This window comes from Hevea brasiliensis, chromosome 7 (genome assembly GCF_030052815.1).
Source record: "Hevea brasiliensis isolate MT/VB/25A 57/8 chromosome 7, ASM3005281v1, whole genome shotgun sequence".
NCBI classification, from domain to species: domain Eukaryota; kingdom Viridiplantae; phylum Streptophyta; class Magnoliopsida; order Malpighiales; family Euphorbiaceae; genus Hevea; species Hevea brasiliensis.
In genome coordinates this window covers 89,024,464-89,042,621 of record NC_079499.1, presented here as the reverse complement: position 1 = coordinate 89,042,621, position 18,158 = coordinate 89,024,464, and the positions used below count along the sequence as shown (strand labels likewise).

Below are 18,158 nucleotides of genomic sequence, written 5' to 3'. Positions count from 1 at the left end.
TATATATATATATATATATATATATATATATATATATATATATATATATATATATATATATATATTCACTTTCTGATAAGAAAAAAAAATCTCCATGCCATGACCTAAGCTCAAAACCCAATAAATTTAAGCTCCATTACTAATCGAATAAAAAAATTGAAATTAAAAAGATTAAGATAGAAAATAATGTCTCATGGTCATCTGGACTGCAAGCAGCAAAAGTGATCCTTGCGGAAGAATGGAACCGGCAGATTGCAGCCCGTTAAATGGTAATCTTGTGAGTTCCTACGCAGGCTGAAGGCCATGCATTCCCACTGCCACTCTATGTCCAGAGTTTCCGTTTCGAGCAACTGTCACGGCCCAGGTATTAACACTTACTCGGGATTGTGCGGCACTTGGCTTATTGCCTCCCTGAAGGTAGAAAAAAAATATATCTGTATAATTAAATTTAGTCAGATAATAATTTATCTACCCATATATTCAAAGCAGTTCAGGTTTTCTAGTGCTGCTACATAGAATTTTAAAACTGTTATATTTATGCTAAGTATCAATATTTAAAGTAGGTAAATTTTCCTTTATTACCGCCCCATAGGATTCTAAACCTAATACATTTATGTCAAGTGGTGATATTTAATTGAATTTATTGATGACAATTTTTTCTCCCGCCACAAAGGATTTTAAATGAATTACATTTATACAAAATGACAATTTTATTGATAGTAATTTTTAAAAGAAGTCAGTTGAATTGAATTTATTGATATTTATTAAATTTCATATAATATTTCTAAAATATTGAATTTCCATACCTTAATCAATTTTGACTTTCTAAATGCATACAACGATAAATTTTTCATAATATCCAATTTCATATAGTATTTATAGAATATTGATTTTCCATATCTTAATCAATTTTGACCTTCCAAATGCATATAATGATAAATTTTTCTTAATATCTAAATTTAACTTTTCATCGTCCAAACAAACATAAGAAACATCTTCAAAATGCTTCTTAGTGACCTGCATATTTTCATTCTCATCAATATCAGAGTTAAATTCCTTGAATACAAGAAACGATGTAAAAAAGACCACCATATTTGAAACATTTTTCTCAGCTAAAACAAAGTAAGTCAAAACAGCATATTACCAACTGAATCAACTTTGAGCTGATGAGAAGTGGCACCATTCAAACAAAGAGTTGGTCGCATCTTGCAGAAAATAGTTTGGAACTATTGTCTGGAGTGATTTGAAGTACCTATAACTAAGACCCCCATTTCCATTCCTCAATTACCCATCAAGTCATTCATGCAATTTGTTCTTCATTCTTTCATTGAAAAGAACATTGGTCACACTGGCCAATGACATGCCTCTAATTTCATTCACATTATCTAATAACCTATTTTCCTCATATCGCAAGTTCAAGCATCTTAATGCTTCATCTTCCTACCCTCTAGATAAATAAAACATTCCTGAGATCAATCAAGACTGTGAACCCTCCAAAAGAATGGATTTTGCCACCCCCAATGGTCAGTTTTGGAAATAAAGAAAGTAGTAACTCCGTGTATTTAGGCATTGAAATCAAACTGATATTTAGTTAAGAAATCCTTGGAAGTTATCTGGCAAAGGAACTCATAAGAGGGGATATCAGCTGCGAGCTTTTCACGAGGAAATATAAAGAAATTGTGCTTGATAAATGAGAGATTCAACTAAGCAACTAAAACAACATTCAGAAAAATAGAGGAAAGGAAGGAGAGAGAGCATCGACGGAGGAGCAATGAAGGAGTGGCTTTCAATTGGGAAAATGATTTAAAAATCTCAACAATTCCTCATTAAAAGAAATTATCCCATAAAAAGAAATTAATTTTTAAAAGATGCTTAATTATTATAAGTAATTTTTAATTTTTTTTTAAAAATATCAACATTAAATTTTATTTACATTTTCTAAATAATTGTAATATATAATTATTATATAATTTAATTTTTTAAAAAAAATTTTAATTAATTTAATCTTCCAAATCTAAGTAATAAAAAAAGTATTAATTACTAAATATAATTATCATCCATTATCATGTTCTCTAATTTTTTAATTTGAAAACTAAATGACAGTAAAATTAAGAATCATGTATACTTTAAAAGGAAATCAAAACCTTTTAGAGGAATATTTTAAACACATTTATTGTTATTATATTTGTAACACCCCTAATTTTTAAATTTATTATTTGGTGGGTAAATATTAATATTTTATTTTATTTGAATTTTAAGAAATTATTTGAAATTTTTCGGATTTTAGAAATCGGGTTCGATTTTCCGAAAATATAAAACTTTGATAATTTTTAAAAATTAATTTAAAAACAACATGGCAAAACTAAAAATATATTTGGACTTTTCGAATTTATCTGAGTTTTTTAGAATTTTTTCGAAATTTTTTGGCCTCGTTTTCGGTCTCAAGGCAGAGTAAAAATTTAAAATTTTGTATCTTGAATCGGACCGATCGAATCAGACCGGCCTTCTTCGTCTTTTTCCTTTCTCCCCACGCGTTCTCGTCCCTCTTTCTCTCTCTCTAGTTTTCTCTCTCCTCCCTCCTCCCCACATCGGCCAGCCGCCACCCAACCCTCCTCCCCTCGTCGGCACACCACCTCAACTCCTCCCCCTCGCCGGCCGCCGCCTGAAATGCTGGAAAAGGCATGCGAAAACCACCCAGCACACAGCGCGACGCTTCACTTTCCTGACCAAAATCCGTCCGATCCAGCCACCGATCGGACCGAGTCTTGTGTCAAAACTCTTCTACACATCAAGAGTTTTCCATAGACACCAAGAACACCAAAATCCATTGAGCGGTTTGCCTAATTTTTGTCGGGAAAGTTTTAACCCATTTCGACTTTTGGGCTAAATTTCTCACAAACCATGAACCCCACTCATTGAGAGCTTCGCGGCAATATAAATTTTAAAATTTTTGAACACCGTTTTTCGGTGGATCCTATGAAACTTTGTAGTATTTTTTCGAGTACTAAATGAGCTTAGAAAATACCGTAAAAATTATACACTAACCCCTATATTGTGGGCTTTGTGTAGGTACCTTCAATTCATGAAAATTCAACAGTTGCCCAGGTCTGTAAATATCGGGTCAGACAGACAAGCTACAGAAAAAGTCTTGGAATTAGGTCGAGATTTTATCTACCCCACTATTTTCAGATGTCCCGAGCACGTTCCCGGGGTCGGAATCGGCATAGGTAAACCCGAACCTTACTTTTTTTTAATTATTTAGTGCTTGAATTGGATTAAAAATCCATAGAATATTTGTGGTAGCTTAGAAAATTATAATTCCTTTTGCATTAGCTTAGTAATATTGCTAAGGACCGCGGGACGAAGTTTTAGAATTTTTAGAGCTCATTTGGGTAGTTTTTGTAAAAGGATTAATTATAAAGACTAAACTGTAATTTTCATATTATAATTGTTGACTGTTGGGATGGGCCCAGGAGGGGCTGTGTGATATGATTGAGTTATAGGTGTGTGGTTTGTGGATATAGAAGTGTGTTTTAAGCCCTTTTGCAGGTTGGGTAGGTCCTAGGTATATGGGAGACTCTGCAGGATTTTCGGCACGATTTAGGACATCTTTGGTCTTTTCTCAGTTTGTATTGAGTAAAATGTATTAAATAATTATAATAAAATTGTCAGGTGAGCTGGGACAACCTTCCTCTTTCCCCCAGCCGCCACAGTGACTGCAGTTAAGTCTGTGAGTAAAATATTAATTTTAATTATAATTTCAATATTGTTATATGTTTAGGTATGCTCATGCATCACTTATATGTATATATCTATGTAGTTAAATACTGGACATATTTTATATTATATTCTTAATTGATGAATTGCCATGGGTGTTGTTTGTGGTAATTTGGAGCAGTATGCGTGCGTTAGCGTGCATGTGGTATGGTGTTGGATATGGACAGGACGGGTAGACACGGCTTGAGAGATTCGCTGGGACCTCGTATTTGATTGGGTCTGTAATATAATTGTCATGTTGGACTTGTAAACTTATTAAATGCATGTATGGTTGGATTGGATGAGGGAGCCGAACTCCAATTTATTTTTATAACATTTGATTATGTGAAGGGTGAGCTGAGCTCCCCAATTTATTTTATATATATATATATATATATATATATATATATATATATATATATATATATATATATTGTGTTTATAGGTCGAGCAAGTCAAAAACTCCCCGTTAAATGGTCTATGTTATGGCCGGACTCTGTCCGGTTGAATTCTTGAAATTAGGCTCAAATGGGCCTTAGAGTTGAGTTGAGGAATAGTTAGGCTTACTACAGGCCTCGGGGGCTTTAGACTGGCCCAGGTCCTAGTGCTGGTCCGGCCCATAGGTTGAGTCGTGACAATATTTAGCATTTAATTACTGATAATTTGCCAATCCAAGACGTTTAATTTCACAATTCAACAAATATTAATTAAGTTTAATTTTCTTTAAAATATCTACTCCAAATTAGAACCAAAAATCAAGAATATTTGAATCTTTGAGAGAAATTCATGATAGAAATTTTTTTAAAGATGTCTAATTATTAAAGGTAATGTCTATCTACTAATTTTTAATTTTTTTTAAAAAATAAAGGTCAACATTATTTTTTTTTGTATTTTCTAAAAAATTGTAATATATAATTATTATATAATTTAATTTTTTAAATACAACCCTTAATCAATTTGATCTTTCAAATTTAAATATTGAAAAATTATTAATTACTAAATATAGTATCCATTATCATATTTTTTAATTTTTAATTTGAAAATGCAAATACAGTAAAATAAAGACCCATGTCAAGACAACATTTAAACACATTTACTATAATTATATTTAATATTTAATTGCTGATGATTTACCAACAAAAAATGACAATTTCAAAATTTAATAAATATTAATTAGATTTAATTTTTTTTTAAAATATCTGCTCCAAATTAGAAAAAAATCAGAGGATATTTAAATTTTTGTGAGAAATTAATAATTGAAATTTTTTCAAAAGATGTCTAATTATTAAAAGTAATGTCTATCCACTAATTTTTAATTTATTTTAAAAAAAAGGTCAACATTAATTTTTTTTATTTCCTAAATAATTGTAATATAAAATTATTATATAATTTAATTTTTTAAATGCAATTCTTAATTAATTTAATCTTTTAAATTTAAATTAATTAAGCAAAACCTTTAAACAAAAATTAATTTAATAATAAAAATTTAATATATATATATATATATATATATATATATATATATATATATATATATATATATATACACACACTACCATGGATAGCATGAAAATTTCGCTAGTTTAATTTAAAAGAGAAAGAAGAAGATAAAATGTGAGTTTTGAATTTGGGTCGCAGAGATTTTTATGTTAGGTTATTAGATTTTTTGTTTATTTTTATCAAAATAAAAAAAATTCTAAAATTTTAATATATAATAATTTAATAAATATATTATTTTAATTTTATTGTAAAAAATTAGGCCTACTTAATCTTAAATATAAAATTGTGAATTAATTTTGTTAAAAAGTTCAAAATTTTCTTTATTTGAATGTTCTACAAAAATATAAAAAGTCAATTTCAGCTTTATTTCAAATTTTAATTCATTTTGTTTTATTTTTCAAAAAAAATATTTTGTTTAAAAACTTATTTTATTGCGGTAATTAATTTTTTTCATAAGGATTAATTATGTGGAAGATATTAAGGACCCGTTTGGTTTAACTGTTGAATACAACTAATAGCTGATAGCTGATGATAGCTGATTTATGTTAAGTGTTTAGTAAAATTATATTTAACTGTTGCTGTTGATATGTGAAATGATTAATAAGGGTATATATCATATAATTTATTTTATTATTTAAATAAATATAAATTTATAAATTTATTATACTATATTATTTATTTTATTATTAAATTAAATATATAATTATTAAATTAATATATTATATCATTTATTATATTATTAAAATAAATATATAATTATTAATCTATCATATAATATCATTTATTTTATTATTGAAATTAGAAAATAATTATTTTAAAAAATTAAATAACTTTAAAAATATAGATAAAATAATAAAGTAATTATTATTGTTAATAAAAAAATTTATAATTAATTTTAAGTATTTAGATATAAATAAATATTTTATATTTTATATTATTAATAAAAAATATTTTAATAAAGTTAAAATACGTTAATTAAAATATTAAAATTATAAATTAAAAAGATAGAAATATTAATAATATTAATTTTCAAGTTAAATAAAAAAGAATAAAATGGTTAAAATAAAAAATAAAATCAAATCAGCTATCAACTAATGAGAAACAGCTCTAAAAATAGGGTTGATACAAACTGTAACTGATGGGTACCATATCAGTTGTCCATTAGCTATAGCTTTATTTTTTTAAACTTGCCAAACACTCTAGTTCACATGTTTGAGTGTCTATCAGCTATCAGCTGCACCCAACAGGTGAACCAAATACCCCCTAAATTCTTAAATAATGACGAAGCTAAGGGACCAAGAAAGGAGCCTTGCCCTTTCTAACAATGTGAAATTGGCAACCCTATCTTATTTATTTATTACCTCGTCAAAGCCCTTCTCAATGTGTGGTTGGCAACCATATCTCTCTTTCAAAGAGACATTTCAAATTTTATACTTTTCTTGTTCTTATATTTTTAATAGGAATTGACTCTATATTTTGGACTTTCAAGCAGCCATATTTGGAGGATCGCCCCCAAATTTGTATCTGAATTGAATGACCTCCGAAGGAAGGAAGGTGATGTCCATCGACAAAACACCGACTATCTTGGAGCCGTAATAGTCCACAAAATTTCAATTTGTTGAAGAATAACCCTGGCACTTGCTAAAAATTGTGGCTGAATGTTAGATGTAGCTCTTGCCTTTTGGTACACTAATGACTAATGCAATTTTTTTGGCTAGAAACTTGAATGTTTTATTATATTTCCATTTGATGTAAGGGTAAAAAAACTCTCCACAGGTTACAGGAAGGAAGCCGCACCTAATTCTAAATTTACATGACAATAGGTTAAAATTAAACAAAATTGTATGATTCTTTTGCAAGTTTGTCTTTCAATTTGAATTTCAAGCCTTGTCGGCTTGATCAAGTGAAGAAATAGCCGGTATTTGGCCTGAAGATGCCGAGCTAGGGTAACAAATTTTTCGAAGCTCATTATACCTCTCCGCGTTGAAATTATGGAGCTTCATGAGCTTTTTCTGCTTGACATTAAACCTGCTTTGGTAAAATCCTTCAAAAGAAGGCTCTTTGGATGTCCGGAGAAAAAAGGCGTATCCTGCCATGCAATGTATGGATGTCACGTAGAAGCAAATAGGCTCCATGACATCCCATGAGAGTTCCCAGAAGGTAAGCCTCATGAACGCAGCTGTTTGAACAACTAAATAACCAAGCCCACACCAAAGTTCTCGGCGAACAAGAGTATTAGCTTTGTTGTCGATTGCAGCTTTCTGCTTCTCCATGTGTTCTAGCTCCTTTCTTCTTGGATCGTTGGGGCTAGTTGCTGGAAATGGGATTAGTCCTCCAATTGCTTTCACCACCTGTAATAACAATAAGAAACAAGAAATTTTGTTTGGGTAAAACATACCTCTATACAACTCTTTACTGGCTTTTATATAACAGTAAATTAGAACAAGCTTAGAAAACCCTTAAACTTCAGAATGGAGAACACTGAAATACAAGTGAACTATTATAAAATAATTAGTGAAAAACAAAAAGTTTAAAGAAAACAGCTGTGAATGTTAGCACGCCATTTGATAAAATCTGGTCGATCTGTAAACCACATTACTGTGCTAGACTCTTCAAAAACAGAAAGGACAAAAAACAAAACGGACGAAATTGAGCCAGAAAAAGCCAAGAGCTTCAAAATGGGTAAAAGGGGAAAGGACATAAAAACACTGATTCCTTTCTGTTCTCTTCTGTGACATATCAAGAATAAGGAATAAAAATCTCTAATTCATTATAAAGCTAATGTTGATTTCTTTTAATCAGATCATTAGTTTTAAATGTAGGCAAATCTTTTTTCTTTCCTCATCAAATAAACCAGGACCCTCCCTTCAAAATTTTTTTTTCCTTTCCCGTCAAAAAATACCCATTTTCCCCTTCACATTCTTCATTTTAATTTAATAAAATTATATGTTGTAATTAAATTTTGGGGTGGGCAGGTCAGGTGGCAAGGCAAAGGTTTCTGGGTTTGATCCCATAGGCCTTATGGCACAGGTGAAACAAATCTTGTCACTGTGGAAACTGATCTTGCGTAACAACAAAGTTTCATTCTCCTGTCGAAAAAGAAAACACACAAAAAAATAATCATAAAACCGCATCAGTTTTCGGTAGTCCCCAAGTTTAAAAGGCTTAAAAATAAGGAATGTAATTATCTGGTTAATTGAAATCACTTTGCAACGACCATATGTATGCATGCTATTGCTAATGTTTATCTGTAAAACAAATTAATAAGCAGAGATAATAAATTCAATTATGAATTGGAATTGGAATCAAATAGTAGAAGGTAATTTTACCTGTTCTGGCTTGAGGAACACAGCACTTCCCAGTACGATTACGGTTCCGGATTCATCAAGCGTTTTCGCCACTCGGATTCCTTGTTCCGGATCCGAATAGCCTTCGCCGCAGATCCGAACAAACTCAGGATAAGTTATCCAGCTATTCTCCATCTCTCTTAGCCTCGATTTCACCATCTCCAATTGCGCCGCCCTCAGCAACTTCCTCGCGTCCTCAACCGTCAAAACTTCCTTCTCCGGCTCTCTCTGGGGCCGAGATCCATCCAGATATTTGATTGCAGGAGGTATCAGACCATCCAATCTGATCCTATTCTTTGCAATGTCAAACGACCTAAGTTTCTCCACCAGGGTTTCTCCGATTTGCATCGACCGGATCTCTGGCGAGGAAGGAGTCTGGAAGATAGCTCTCTTGTGGAACAATCGCCGGAATATGCCATTATCTCCAGGATCAGGAGCAATTTTGGTATTGCTCGGGTTTTGAGGGATTCGGGTCTTGATGACAGGAGAGGAAATACGACAATTCGACAGAGAATGATTTGATATTTTAGAGATTTTGAAGAGGCGCTCAGCTAGGGTTTTCTTGAACGCCATTGTTGAGCCAGAGAATGCTCTACACAGAGAGAGTTTTGGCTTTACGTTGATATGAAAGCCTTTTGCGCTTGGAATTGAATGTTAAACGCATGGCGTTTCGGGTCGTTTATATAGGTGTCCCAAGGAAGAGGAAGACGATGCGAATATGAAAATTACCGCGATATATTGAAGATAATCTATCACTGCCTCACATTTGGGCATATTCGCCTCACGAGTCGCGCCTTCCACTCTCATTGAAATATTTCTCATTACAACATATCGTGACTGGTGAGGCTCGAGAAATTATAAAACATTCACGAGATGAAATATCATGGGGAAGGCTTTAATCACAGTACACGTGGTTGGCGAACTTTTGTAGGCCGAGAACCATCACACCACCAGATGATATGAAATTAATTATTTTTTTAACTGAGAAATTAATTGGTGAATAAGAAGTAGTTAGGTGCTGAAGTTGCAGGATGGTTTAAAGGTTGAGATTAGTGATGTGGCGAGCGTATTTTTACACGTGGAGAAGCCAGAGCCAATGGTCATCTAATAAAGTCAAATCAATACAATAGGTTTGGTTATATGAGATAAATATCACCGAAGAGCGAGAAAATAGGAATTCGAGTCCGAGACTTTGCTGGATTGCAACTGGTATTCAATTCTGACAGGGCCTTGCGTTCACGCAAACGTGTCGCCACATATAGGAAAAGCCATTGTTTGTTCACGAAAATTCCTCATGAGAAAATAGAAAATTAGAATTAATTAGTTTAAAAAATGAAAAGAAAATTAGACATTAATAACTTGAAGGAAAATCGGATTTTTACTAGAAAGTAATATTATGGTATGCCACATGTTGGGTTCTCATTTGAGGCGTAGATGAGACTGCCATATGTCGCAGTGCTAAGTTAAAAAAAAAAAAAATTATATTTCAAGTCCCATTTATATTAAGATTTCTATTACAACTGGATTCTTTAATTCCTATTTAATTAAATATATTATTATTTAAATTCTCATTATATCTAAGTTTAATATTTATTCAACGATGTTTTCTTCTTCTTAAAGCTGTATTTATTTTATTTTATCTTTAGATTCTAAATTAAATATTATGTATTACAAGATTTTAGATTAAATCTTATTTATTTTCAAAGGTTTGATCACGTGTTGATTTTTTTACGTGCTACATGATGCGTTAAGTGATATCAAAGCTAGGATTTTACCCTTATTACAATGGCCAATGATGATAGTGGTGGCAATCAACCAGTTGCTTGGAGGGCAATCAAAGAGTAACAAAATTCTTTAACATAAATTGTGCGACAATTGCAAGCATTCCAATAACAATTGCGCACTAGATTGAATGTTGGTGAAAATAAAAATTAAGTACCTACTTAAGCCGATGGAGTTAATCTCGGTAGAGTTGAAATTGATCCTATTCTTGTCAATCCAAGAAGAAGAGCTGTGGTGGAGGATGATATAAGCGATTGCAATGGTGGAGGATGATACAAGCGATTGCACACTAAGGACAAGAAAAGGGTGACTGAAAGTTCCAACAATGCCATAGGAAGATAATGGGTTCAAATTGAAGGTGGATATCCCTACCTTTAGTGGTGATCTAGACATTAAAGGTTTCCTTAATTGGTTGACCAAGGTGGACCATTTCTTGGAATTTTCTGAAATTCCAAGTAACAAAAGGTAAAATTGGTGGCTTACAAATTAAAGGGAGGAACTTCTACATGGTGGGATCGATTGAAAGAGACAAGGAGGCGAGAAAGACACAATCCAGTCATCACATGGAGGAGGATGCAATAATTATTAAGGGATAAATTTTTACCTCTAGATTATGAATAATATTTGTTTGAAGCTTACCTAAATTGCTTAGTATGGTGGAGATAACAACCATGGTGAATTTGAAAAAGAGAAAGAAGTTGCACAAGGCAAATCAAGCTCAAGTATTGCTAGCATGGAGAAGGTAAGCAGCATAAATCCAACGGATGGAAGTAATAAAGGTACAACTTCGAATCTGCCCAAAACCAATAATCCATAAGCAAAACTTGCTACTATCAAATGCTATAGATGCAATAAGGAAGGACATAGATCTAATGAATGTCCAAAGAAAAAAGCCATCAACATCATTGAAAAACATGATGATGACATTGAAATCTATTGTGGACCTAATGAAGAGAACAAAGATAAAGATTGTGAACAAAATCAATCTACTTACTTAGTAAGGAGGTCAATGCTAATACAAAAGATTAAGACAAGCCATTAAAAGATTTTGTAAAACAAAGGGATCATCTTGAATTTGAATTTGACATTTTTGAAATGCCTTTTACTATAGTGGATGATGAAGATTTTTAAGAAAGTGTTATGAGGAAAAAAGAACATCAAGATCAATTACACTCAAGGATCAACTTCAAATTAAAAAACCTACACTTGGAGCTTTGGTTGCAACATCTTATATGGTTGCTACAATTAAAACAATTACCTAACCCATTACTTTATGTTTCTTAAATTGATTTTCTTTGTTCAGGTGAGTTTAAAGATACCAACAAAGATGCAAAATTGCTCAAATCAATTTTGTTCAAGCCAATCTTATTGATACCATTCAAGAAGAAGATATGGTGTGATCGTTGGAGATTTTGATGCATCAACACTTTAAAATTCGAGGCTTTTTTAATCTCAAATGGAGGACAATGGTGTTGAGATAGTTGTTTCATTATTATTCAAGCCAGGAATTAACTAGAGGTCAAGTTTTTTTCAAATGTGGGTGAACGATACAATGTTAAGTAAAAAAGAAAAGAGTATTTGAAGTCCCATTTATACTAGGATTTCTATTATAATTGGATTCTTTAATTCCTAATCAATTTTGGTTTGTTATTTCTAGTTTATTTTGAACTCTAAAATATTATTCCTATTTAGTCTTGGCCTTTTAAGTATATTCCCACTAAGTTTAGGATTATACTTTCATTAAGTACAAATTTCATATTTATTCAATAAAGTTTTCTTCTTCATAAAGTTGCGTGTGCTTTATTTTATCCTTAGATTCTGAATTGAATCTTGTTTGTTTAAAGGTCTTGGATTAGATTTTGTTTATTTTTAAGGGTTTGATTGCATATCAATTCTTTTCCTCGCTACACATTGCATCACAATTTGTCTCATCATTCATCAATTTAATTAATTGGTTATATAAAGTTATTCTTCAGTTTCAATTTATATCACAAATATTTATCAACTACAATGTGAGTCATACTAAAATTAATATGAAATAAAATTACAAGTTTTCAATTAATTTGTAGACTTGGTATCACTTTGAAAAATAAATAAATAAATAAATAAATAAAATTACCTGACAATCTCCAAAATCTTTCTTCCTCACCCACTGACCTCACTCGACTCAACCCTTCCTCTCCCTCTATAGCTCCTCTCCTACCCGGCATCTCCATCTCCCTACGGAAATCTGAATGCCCAAGAAAATTAATTTTAGACTAAAACTCAAAATTCCCATTACTACACAAACATAGTTATCAAAGGCTCAAGGCGCACCAAGGCGCCAAGGTGTCTTGGAGCCTAGGCGCAAGGGGCAAGGCGCGTGCCCGAGAGAGCCAAGGAGCAAAAATAAAAAATATATATTAAAAATAAAAAAAATTATAATTATGCTATCATACCTCAAGTAACATAAAACTATATAATAATAACTAACAAATATGCAAGTAATAATTAGTTTATAATCCAAAAGAGATAAAAATAAACTACTAAAAGTTAAAAACACTAATAAACTACTAAAAATTAAAGTTTAATAAACTAGTAAACTACTAAATGTTCAATCCATATCAATAGAAATATCAAAATCCTCTTCATCTTCTTCATCTTCTTCATCATCTTCATTATCCTCCTCATACTCATCTTCCAAATCAACATCTTCATCATCATCATTTTCTTCCTCGTCTTCAAGAAGTGAAGAAGTACGAGTGGATGATGCTTTTTTTTTTTTGCTTTGATGTAGATGCAACATTTTTCCCTTTGCTTAATCTAGTGTTGTAGGCATTTTCTTCAGCTCCAGTAGCTACAGCAACCACATTCCATGTCAAATCATCATCTTCAAAAACAAGTTCATCTCTATCCATCTCTTCCTCCATTTGACCCATCAACCATTCATTACTATCATCAATGTCTTTTAATGAGATGGGGTCAATGGGGTCACGTGCATCATATCTACGCTTTAATGACCGATTGTACTTGACAAACACCAAATCATTCAAGCGATTTTGAGCTAGTCTATATCTTTTTTTACTGTGAATATGCAAAATATAACAATTTTAATAAGTATAATTTTTGAAAGAACAAATTAAAGGTGTAATTCTAAAGGGAGATGTTTAGTCACTTACATGCTCAAAGATGCTCCAATTACGCTCACAACCAGATGCACTACAAGTGAGGCTAAGCACTTTGACAGCAAAATTTCTCAAATTTGGAGTTGTTGCTTCATAAGTTAGCCACCATGTAGCTAATGAAAAAATAATGCATATTAATTATTATTCAAAATTATTGCAATATGAGATTACATCCTTATGGATAAAATTATATTACCTGGAGATACTTTCTTTCGATTCCTAATTGCCATATCCATCCCAAAGACGCCTTCAGCATTTTGATAAAAAGGTAATTGTGCCATTATTTTGTTTTGCTCTTCTTTGTTTGGAATCAACCTTGCTACAACTAGGTATAAACCGGTAACAACCTCAACATCTTCATTAATTTTCTCATTTGAATAAAAAAATTCAGGATTCAAATAATATCCAACTGCATGCAAAGGTCGATGGAGTTGGCTTTCCCATCGTTTATCAATAATCTCAAAAATTGTCTTGTATTTTTCTTCATTTTCATCAAATGACTTTGCAATTGCTTCTTTAGCCCTATCCATCGTCTCATAAATATATCCCATTACAGGCATTTTCTCACCATCAACTAATCTAAGCACACGAACTAATGGACCAAATATCTTTAAGATATAAACAATATTAGTCTAAAAAGTAGGCATCATGACAATACTGTATACTTTTTTACCGGATAGTTCTTTTGCCCACTTACTTTTGGTCCATTCCTCTGAGGTAAACATCTTTCTCAAATTCACCTTATGCTTATGTATACGTTGAAGGGTGAGAAAAGCAGTTGCAAATCTTGTGACAGCTGGCCTAATGAGCTCTCTTTCACCAGTAAAGCGCCGCAACATGTTCACCACACCCGGACGAATGTAAATATATCCATTCAATGTCACTGCCCTTTTAATTGCGTTATGAATTTTGAGAATTTTTCCAATATCTTCTAGCATCAAATCTAGGCAATGAGCAGCACAAGGAGTCCAATACAAATGAGGGCACTTTGTTTCTAACAACTTCCCTAAAAACAAAACAAATATGGTAGCAAGTAGCATAAATATTAAATACATTATTTACTTACAATTAAATTAAACTATCTAATAATAGTAAGAATAAAAACTCTTAATTACCTGTAAGCACACAATTGCTAGCATTATCTGTCACAACTTGAACCACATTAGTCTCTCCAACACGCTCTACAAATCTATTAAGTAGCTCATACATCTTATCACTAGTTTTTGAGTACTCTGAAGCATTAACAGATTCCATGAAAACAGTTCCCTTTGTAGAATTCACCAAGAAATTAATCAAAGTCCTTTGTTTCTTATCAGTCCAACCATTTCCCATTATAGAACAACCATACTTTTCCCATTCTTCTTCATAGGAATTTAATGAATTCTTCACCTCAGCAACTTCTTCATTCAATAAGGGAACCCGCACCTCATGAAAACTAGGTGCTTTTATACCAATCCCAAATTGTCCAAACTCCACCATGACTTGAAAACTTGGATAATTGACAGCATTAAAAGGAATTGCCGCATCATGCATCCATCGAGCTATATCCTTACATGTTTTTTTTTTGCAATTCCTTTTTACATGCCTTATTAATAATGGTTTGCTTCAGCTTTGAATTTTTTCTATCTTGCACCACCTTTGCAGCACTTTTGGCAAAATATAAATCTATTGGACCCTTTGTCCTTGCCTTCTTTTGAACCTTACTATTTCCTTTCGAGCCTCTAAGAATTGTCCCAACATCATCTTCATCTTCGTCATCTCCAAGAGTTTCAACATCCTCATAATCAAGCAATTTATCTAAGGTCTTTGCTAAAGCCTTTTGCTACATATACTCTTGTAGCTCTTCACGCACATGTGTTGGACATTTCTTACACATTGTAGCATTTTGAAATCCTCCAACTAAATGCTGTTTAGCTCGAAATATCCCTCCTTTTGTAACTTAGCTACAAAAGTTACAAGCAACATCATTTCTATTGTTTGGATTCACCAAGTGGCCATATTTCCATGCGGGATCTTGTTGCTATTGTCAGTTTTAGCAGTGGTAGATGCTTCTGATTCCATCTTTGCAAAAATAAAATAAAAAGATAAGAAATTAATAATTTAACAAGTAACAACAAGCCAATAATAATATATATACCAATTTATAGTACCATAATCCAATTATAATAATAAAAATTAATAAATTATGATAACACAAACTCAATTACAATATTTCTAATAATTTCTAAGAAGACCTAATAACAATTAGCAATAAGAAAATAAAGTAATAAAACATTTTTAATCCAATAATAAAACTAAAAGCTAATAAGAGTAATTGAATTAGCATAATAGCATCTCAAGTGGTCAAGTCTCAACATATTTTCACATATTCACAATAAACAATATGTCAAAATCATAAATTTATACTAAAAAGAAAAGAAAAAGAAAAATATTGCAGGGTAAGGACTAAGGAGAGAGCATGAAAAGAAAAAAAATGAAAAATTGCAGCTGTTGTAACAGTGCAGAAACCAAAATAGAGAGAGCATGGCATTGGCAGCAAAAAAAAAAAAGATGCAGAAGAAGAAAGTGTAGTGCAGAAACAGTGCAGGAAAGAGAGAGAGAGCATGACAGGCAAAAAAAAATGCAGAAAAAGAAAGTGCAGTGCAGGAACACTGTAGGAGAGAGAGAGAGAGAGAGAGAGCATGGCAGTCCAAAAAAAAAAAAAAAAAAAAAAAGAAGGGAGAGTGAGAGAGAGAGAAAGCATGGCATTGGCAGCAAAAAGAAAAAGAAAACACTGAAACAGAAAGAAAAAAATGCAGCACAGAGGAAGAGAGCAGAGGAGAGCAAGAGGAGGAGAAGAAGAAGAAGAAGAAGAAAAGAAGAAGAAAATAATAAGAAAAAATACATACCAGGTTTGTTTGATCTCTCCCTTCACTCCTCTTCTTCTTCTTCTTCTTCTTCTCCTCTTCTTTTTTTTTTTCCTTTTTGCTGGCTGTTGGCTGCTGGATAAACTAAAAAAAAAAAAAAAAAAAAAACCCTAGCAGCCTAGCTTTATATCTAGCACCTTACCTCATTGGGGCACGCCTCGATGCGCCTCGGTGAGGTGGTGCGCCTTGGTTGTCCCGAGGCCCCTGGGGTTGCGCTCGGTGCGCCTTGCGTCTGGGGTGCGCCTTTTATAACAGTGCACACAAATAATCATAAAATCATTTCTATATAATTTGATCATTCATTTATCAATCTATATAAATATCTTAGCTATGGAACCCTCGAATCTGGTTTAGCAACATCTCCCAATAATACTACTATGATGCTTAAATATTAACGCTACAAAGATGGAGGAAGTGAAGACGATGCTTAAATATTAACGCTACAAAGATGGAGGAAGTGAGTCTTCACCTAGGTAATAATTGAAACAAATTCATAAGAAGTGATGTGGGTAACAACTTATCCTTTGCAGAGGTCCACTACCCTTTTTTTACAATGAGCCCAGTGGCTGAGTTTGGGATAGTGGATACAAGAGATGGGAGGTGTTAGACACTCTCTCTATTTGGACTTGTCTTAGAATAGAGACCAGTCTCAACTGATAATTCCTAAAGTCTATTTTATTATTTCTTTTATTTAGTTACTTATTCAGAGTCTAAAGTTACATACACAATTAATTCAATCAAATCAACAAGATTACATGCACAAGTAATTCCTAACATGCTAAGTTGCTAATTTAGTGATGTTAGCCTTTTACTAACTTGCCCTATATGCATATTTAACTAAGTTAATTATGTACAAATACATTTTGACATATATTACAAGTAAAATGAATTAAATAACCTAAGCTAACATACATATTATCTTTTATTAAATCAATTACCTATATGTACATTCTTTAGGTTAATTATGCTTGTAAGGAACCTAAACATGCATTATCTCTAAGTTAAATATACCTAAGGATTTCTACCATGATAAATAAGATTTTAACTTACCAAGTTAACCTAAATTCAGATAATCTTAATTTTTAAATAATTTACATGTCATGATGATATTCAAAGATAAATATTAAACTAAAGAAAAGAAAGAAAAAAAAAAAAAAGAAAACCTAAAACTAAAAGAAAGAAGAGAAGAATTGAAATTAATCCTTAAACCAAATTAAAAGGCCCTTTTGATAAAATAAATAAATAAATAAATCTAAACTATTACATGGCTTTTAGCCTTTTACTCCATACAAGGAGCCTTTAATTCTGATGTAGTTTATTTTGCTCAAATTTTCAATTTATACCTTTAAGCTCCACTTCTTTTTTTTTAACCATGTTTGATCTCGTTTTGCTTGCTTTGATTCCTTTTGAAATTTCTTTGAATCCATTCATGCTTGTTTAACATTTTTATACTCAAAATAACAAAATATTAAAGCAAAAAAAAAAAAAAAAACAACACTAAAATTTAAGGCCCAAAATTAATAAAACTTATTTGAAATCTTAGATCTTAAGTTTGGGACTTTAATCCCAATTTCTTCCATTCAATATTCTAATGTTTTTAAAAGACAAACATCAAAATCATGCACAACAAAATAAAAAAGTTAGTATGAAATCAAAATTAAAAAAAAATAAAATAAATGCAATAAACTATTAGGAACAAAAAA

At 31.7% G+C, this 18,158-nt stretch overlaps 3 protein-coding genes across 3 annotated transcripts; all 3 read right to left on the bottom strand.

Annotated features, from left to right (window-relative positions):
* Positions 1–6,961: 6,961 nt before the first annotated feature.
* On the bottom strand, positions 6,962–9,277 carry LOC110658705 (calcium uniporter protein 2, mitochondrial). The gene is made up of 2 exons (XM_021816431.2): positions 8,586–9,277; positions 6,962–7,607 (listed from the first exon to the last, which is right to left on the bottom strand). Exons 1-2 carry the CDS (start codon positions 9,174–9,176, stop codon positions 7,137–7,139), a joined length of 1,062 nt encoding a protein of 353 aa, XP_021672123.1. The 5' UTR covers positions 9,177–9,277; the 3' UTR covers positions 6,962–7,136.
* A 3,420-nt stretch (positions 9,278–12,697) lies between these two features.
* On the bottom strand, positions 12,698–14,206 carry LOC110632856 (uncharacterized). The gene is made up of 2 exons (XM_058150531.1): positions 13,746–14,206; positions 12,698–13,662 (listed from the first exon to the last, which is right to left on the bottom strand). The coding sequence occupies exons 1-2, from the start codon at positions 14,107–14,109 to the stop codon at positions 13,532–13,534; spliced, it is 495 nt and encodes a 164-aa protein (XP_058006514.1). The 5' UTR covers positions 14,110–14,206; the 3' UTR covers positions 12,698–13,531.
* LOC110632845 (uncharacterized) lies at positions 14,182–15,610 on the bottom strand. The gene is made up of 4 exons (XM_058149429.1): positions 15,545–15,610; positions 15,186–15,371; positions 14,665–15,097; positions 14,182–14,555 (listed from the first exon to the last, which is right to left on the bottom strand). Exons 1-4 carry the CDS (start codon positions 15,608–15,610, stop codon positions 14,182–14,184), a joined length of 1,059 nt encoding a protein of 352 aa, XP_058005412.1.
* Between the last annotated feature and the right edge of the window lie 2,548 nt (positions 15,611–18,158).

Coding starts and splice junctions, on each gene's coding strand:
- LOC110658705 (XM_021816431.2), bottom strand. CDS start 9,176: ATGGCGTTCAAGAAAACCCTAGCTGAGCGCCTCTTCAAAATCTCTAAA. Junction 7,608..8,585: donor TGTTCCTCAAGCCAGAACAG/GTAAAATTACCT, acceptor TTGTTATTACAG/GTGGTGAAAGCAATTGGAGG.
- LOC110632856 (XM_058150531.1), bottom strand. CDS start 14,109: ATGCCTGTAATGGGATATATTTATGAGACGATGGATAGGGCTAAAGAA. Junction 13,663..13,745: donor TCGAAAGAAAGTATCTCCAG/GTAATATAATTT, acceptor TTTTTTCATTAG/CTACATGGTGGCTAACTTAT.
- LOC110632845 (XM_058149429.1), bottom strand. CDS start 15,610: ATGGAATCAGAAGCATCTACCACTGCTAAAACTGACAATAGCAACAAG. Junction 15,098..15,185: donor TTGCCAAAAGTGCTGCAAAG/GTGGTGCAAGAT, acceptor AAAACATGTAAG/GATATAGCTCGATGGATGCA. Junction 14,556..14,664: donor TAGCAATTGTGTGCTTACAG/GTAATTAAGAGT, acceptor TTTTGTTTTTAG/GGAAGTTGTTAGAAACAAAG.